Source organism: Mustela nigripes, chromosome 9, assembly GCF_022355385.1.
Source record: "Mustela nigripes isolate SB6536 chromosome 9, MUSNIG.SB6536, whole genome shotgun sequence".
NCBI lineage: Eukaryota > Metazoa > Chordata > Mammalia > Carnivora > Mustelidae > Mustela > Mustela nigripes.
Window position 1 is genome coordinate 86392751 of NC_081565.1, and position 5602 is coordinate 86398352.

General features: G+C 38.2%; 1 protein-coding gene across 1 annotated transcript; it reads right to left on the reverse strand.

Annotated features, from left to right (window-relative positions):
- Positions 1-230: 230 nt before the first annotated feature.
- On the reverse strand, positions 231-5216 carry RLN1 (relaxin 1). Its single transcript, XM_059411992.1, has 2 exons — positions 5003-5216; positions 231-672 (listed from the first exon to the last, which is right to left on the reverse strand). The coding sequence occupies exons 1-2, from the start codon at positions 5214-5216 to the stop codon at positions 338-340; spliced, it is 549 nt and encodes a 182-aa protein (XP_059267975.1). The 3' UTR covers positions 231-337.
- Positions 5217-5602: the final 386 nt, after the last annotated feature.

Here is a 5602-nt window from a genome sequence, read left to right on the forward strand (position 1 = left end):
CTTTCTCACAAGTGCAAAGCAAAATGTTTTACTAAGCTATCAAATTTTGAGTTATTGTGTGTGGTCACAATGATAAAGATTGTGTCACTTTAAGTTAACATTAAAAAAGCAATAGCAATTATACCATTAATAAGAAGGCAAAACTATTTTTTGGAATAAAAAGTATTATTAGAAGAAACTGTAATAAGGTGAGGAATATTTTGTTACACAACAAATGAAAAGCCCAAACATTAAGTGATGATTTCTCATATTTTAATAATCAGTGGGGTGACAGAGGCATCACTGAATGTGTCATCAAGAATCATGTGACTACTAGATGAAATACACAATACTTTCATCAGCATTGTGCAGAAAGCTCTTTTCTGGTACAACCTACATTACAACACTTATCACTTAAGGGTACATAGAACTGTCTCTTTTTTCGGGAATGTTTATCTAAGCCTGAGTTTTCGAATTCTGAAAGACTTTTGTCTTCAGTTTCATTTTGTCCACTAAGAACAGCTTTCTTCAATTCTTCCAAATTAAGATTTGAACTTTCCATTTCAAGTTGTAGCTCTCTTATTGATGGCTCCCTGTCAGAGAGTGCTGCCTTCAGCTCCTGTGAGAAGTTAGGAATGTGTTCCACCATTGTATTTAAGGTTTTCGTATGGATGATGGAGGATGGCAGGACTTCTAAAAGGGGAACAGAAAGAGAGAAAAATACTCAAATCAAGGAACATCGGGAAAATAAAATTTTGCACAGACATAAAAAAAGCATTGTTTTAATAGAATTAAACCAAGACAGAATCAACAAATATCCTGATTAAACAGCTTAGAGTATTATAGTTGGGTGGCTTAAATTACTGTAGCATCACCAAGATTCTGCTTTATTCCACAGACCTTCAGTCACCTTTCTTCATGTCCCCTTAATGCTTTCATTATGGCAGTTTTGACTCTTCCTGATTTCTGAAGGCATCTTGGTCATTGAAAACACTCAGTTTGACCACAGATGAATTTCTCTTACTGGATAATATCTTCTTATAGTAATCCTATCTAATATTCCATGGTGGCAAATTACTGCTTCAGGATCAAGTTTAAAAGGCAGAATCTTCAACTGCTCTGATCTAAATGTCAGGAGGTAACCCGTCTTTGACATCCCTCACACATCTATTTAACAGTTCATTTTTCCCAGAGTATTTACTTCAAATAAAACAATAAGCTACTACTTTATCTCTCCTCCTAATGCTCTTTCTCATTCAAGTTCTAAACTGACAGATGAGAATTTATACCATTTTTTAGTTGTCAGAAATTTTTGCATTTTCTTTCAGTAAGATATCCTAAGGTTAATTCAGCCTCTTCATAAAATTCCCTCTGCTCTAATTTAAATCTCCTATAATTGGGGCCTTATTGAATGCACAGAAAAGCTAATAGTAAATTTCCATGTACTTAAAGCCAGTTAATTAATTAGGCAAAACAGTTGTAGCTTCTGTTGTGTTTATTCAGAGGCTGTGTCTTTTGGCATTCTTTTTCATCTGTAGATGGACATATAAGGTGTTTTGACATCTTGGCTATTGTGAATAGTGTTGCAGTGAATGTGGGAATGGCAATATCTCTTCAAGATCATGATTTCATTCATTTCAGATGCAGAAGTGGGATTGCTTGATCATATGGTAATTATATTTTTTTGGAGCAATGTATAGTGTTTCCATAGTGTTATAGTATTTCCATAGTGTTTTCTATAGTGCTACACCATTTTGCTTTGCCTTCCCACCAACAGTATACAAGGGTTCTAATTTTTCCACATCTTGAACAACACTTGTCTTTTTTCAAGGGGCGGAGAAGCAGAGAGAGAGGGAGAGAGACAGAATCTCAAGTAGACCTCATGACTAGCATGGAGGCTGATCTCACAACCCTGAGATCATGACCTGAGCCAAAGTCAAAAGTGGGTTACTTAACTGACTTGAGCCACCCAGTCACCCGTCTCTCTCTCTTTTTTTTTTTTTTTAATAACTATCCTGACAGCTGTGAAGTGATACCATCATGGTTTTTTTTCCCCCCCCAAAGATTTTATTTATTTATTCAACACAGAGAGAGAGATCACAAGTAGGCAGAGAGAGAGACAGGCAGAGAGAAAGGGGCAGGGAGAGGGTGGGCAGCAGGCTCCCCGCTGAGCAGAGATCCCAATGCAGGGCTCGATCCTAGGACCCTGAGATCATGACCCCAGCCGAAGACAGAGGCTTAACCACCGTGCCACCCAGGCGCCCCTACCATTTGATTTTCATTTCCCTGATGATTAATGACATAGAGCTTCTTTTCTTATACCCGTTGGCCATTGCATGTCTTCTATGCAAAAATGTCTATTCAAGTCTTCAGCCCATTTTTTAACTGGGTTATTATCTTTTTTGCTATTGAGTTGTAGGAGTTCCTTATATATGTTGGAAATTAAACCCTTAGCAGATATAGGATATGCAAATGTTTTCTCCTAGCCCATAGCCTGCCTTTTCACTCTGATTATTTCCTTTGCTCTGCAGAAGTTTTAAGTTTGATGTAGTTCCACCTTTCTACTTTTGCTTTTGTTGCTTGTGTTGCACTTTTATTAAAAGTATTTTTTTAACTTATCTTGAAACATTTTGCAATCAACAGCAACTTTACCTTCTCAATTCTAAATAAAAGATAATATCCCAATCGACTTGAAATCACACAAACATCTCTTAACCACTGTTATTTTGGACTAAAATTTCACTACCAGAGACCTCTTTTAGTTAAAAATATCTGTCTCTTATTTTTTAAAAGGGGTTCAATAAGTGTTATTTATGCACACATTGTAGGAAAAAAATGGCTAGTTAACAATTTAATAACATGAAAACAAAACTAACAACAGAGGTTTTAAACTCAAGTATATTGACATATACTTCAAAAAAATTCTTAACTAGTAATTTAAACATTTTTCTTGATCTTCACTTGCAGGCAATATCATGTTAGGTTATTTCCAATTAAATTATGTAGTGGGTAGTAATTAAGAGAGTTCTTTGAAAATAATTTGAAATCACAATATTCCTACAGAAATAGAAATTTGGCTAAAAAGCTATATATAAATGTGCTCAGAAAATCATTTTTAAGCAACAATTTGGAAACAACCTAAATGTCCATTAAGAATGGTTAAAACCTGTATGTCCAATAAAAATGGTTAAATATATATATATATATAGTAGATTTATGATATAGAATACTATAAAGAAGTTTTAAATTCTATTTTTGGAGACTAACAATGTGAGAAACTGCTCACAGTGTGTTAAGTGAAAGTCAGGAGATATACATACGTATCTCCAAAAAAAATTTTTTTAAGGTTTTATTTATTTTTTTTTAAGGTTTTATTTTTAAGTACTCTCTGCAACCAAGTGGGGCTCGAACATACAATCCTGAGATCAAGAGTCACATGCTCTGACCACTGAGCAATCCAGGTGCCCCTACATATCTCATTAACATTGCTTTCCAATTCCTCATTAAAACAGATTTTTAAAAAATTTTCTCATTAAATTCACATATTTTTTCAAAGCCTATAATATCCATGTTTCTCATTTTTCTTATTATATTTATATATCTGTTTTTGTCTTTAATATGAGCATATTTTATTTATTCAGAAAAAGTGAATTAACAAAGGCAACACAATACAATTTGGTTGTCCCAACTTTGAATCAGTAAATCCCTGAACTTTGTAGTACTCTTCTAGTAATATTATATAAGAATTCTGTAAGAACGTGCATTAAATAAATCAGTCTCTAACCAACAGTATAGAAAACTAAAGTGAATAGCTTTATAATCATGTTTTAAATCCCATAAAAGAGAAGCAAATTATGGTTTGTGTGCACAATAATTTTATCTGAGAGTCACTTGTATACAGGATAGATAGGCTATAGTTGTGACTTATCATAAACTGAATATATGTTGTGAAATATAGAATACTAAGTTATTCATAATTGAGCTTGCATTTTCTGAATTTAATATGACCCATTACACTGCTTAGAACAGTTTGTGAAAGTTTGCATTGCTACTTAAACTTAACTTCCAGTTTATCTTTATAAATAGTTGATTACTAATGAAGTTGTTTTTGTTTTGTTTTTTAAACCATTTCAGATTTGAGCTGTCTTCAATTCTGGGGGCTTGCTTTTAAAGAACATCTACTACAGCTTCCAAATGCTTGAAGAAGCATCAATCAGGTTTTCAGCTGAAAACTTCTCTTGGGCAAACTTTCCTTGACTCTAGGTCCTCTTCAGTTTCTCCTGTAGATTAGGCCCTTTTCTTTCTTCAATCCCTTACTGTACAAATGAACTTAAAGGTCCAGGGCAAAGAGGGTAGGAGGCTAGGCTCTCCCCTTTGGTGACCCTTACAAATAAAGATAAAATTAAAAGAGGAAATTTTCGATAGTGTGGGCCACAGCACAGCTTTTTTGCAAAGGAGTAGAGTCATTAGTGAGCCCCTTTGTGTTTACCACTGCAGGATCCTCTCAGTGGTCTCCTGAGTTCAGCCCCATGCCCTCTGGCACTCAAACCAGTGCACACTTGACTGCCTCCAGCCCTCTCAAGTTGAGATGTTCTGTCCAGTTGCTCCAGCCCCCCAGCACTCCCTCTCCCAGGCCCATGGACTTAACTCGGGTCCAACCTGAATGGGTCCCACCTCGAACCGGTCTTTGCGCAACCAATATCCTCTGTGGCCCCCCTCTCCCCATCCAGATCATCAGATTGCCAGGAGGTGAAGGGCTCCACGTGCCCCTCAGGAGAGGCCTTTGTTGTTCCCGCTGCTAGTTCTACCTCTGGTGAGCTCCCCGGTGATAACTTACTAGAAGAGCAATTACAAGGGAAAACACAACTTTCAGGCATCACAACCTGAGTCAGGGCCAAGCGCGGGAAGCCCAAGCGCTCTGGAGCCAGGAGTGCCGGTGCCTTTCTAAATGGTTGGTGGCCCGCTCTCAACCAGTAATTGGAAGTACGTAGGCGGTGGGGGGTGGGGGGATAGGGGTGCTCACCTGCAAGTGGTTCTGATGCCTGCCGAGGTTCCCGCACTTGCTGGTGAACCCTTCCCACCCAGGAGATCGAGCCGCAGATCTGGATGCGTAGGCGGACTAACTCGCGGCCGCAAGCCTTAATTATCTTGTCATCGTCCTGGGCTGGGATCTCTCTGGGAAGCTGGCTCAGTAAAAGCCAGACTTTTAGCAGGTGGGACCAGTGCAGGTGCTGCATGTCGGACCAGATCGCTTCTGTTCTGGGCGTTTTTTCCTGTAGGACTGAAGCCCCTGTCGCCCACCAGTCTCTGCCTGTGTTCCAGTCCTGGACTTCAGGCTGCAGTCCTAACCAGGTTTCACCAAGCTTTTATAGCCCTTGGGCGACCACTTAGACCTGAGTCAATTGTCCAGGCTCCACCCCTTTCTCCACCCACCGCCTTGGAATTCTGCCCCCACTCCTGTCCCCCCTTATCTCCCCGCCTTTCACCCTGAACAACTTTCCTCCCTTTACCCATCTTTCTGTTCTTGGACCCTTCACAGTTGTGTATTTTTTTTTCTTTTTTTCCCTTAAACTATTTTGTATACTTAGATAAATTTAGTCAATATTTGAAGTTTTCCTTTATT

Excerpts from the sequence above, each read along its gene's own strand:
- RLN1 (XM_059411992.1), bottom strand. The coding sequence starts at position 5,216 with ATGCAGCACCTGCACTGGTCCCACCTGCTAAAAGTCTGGCTTTTACTG. Across the intron at positions 673-5,002 it reads GGCATCAGAACCACTTGCAG|AAGTCCTGCCATCCTCCATC; the intron begins GTGAGCACCCCT and ends TTCCCCTTTTAG.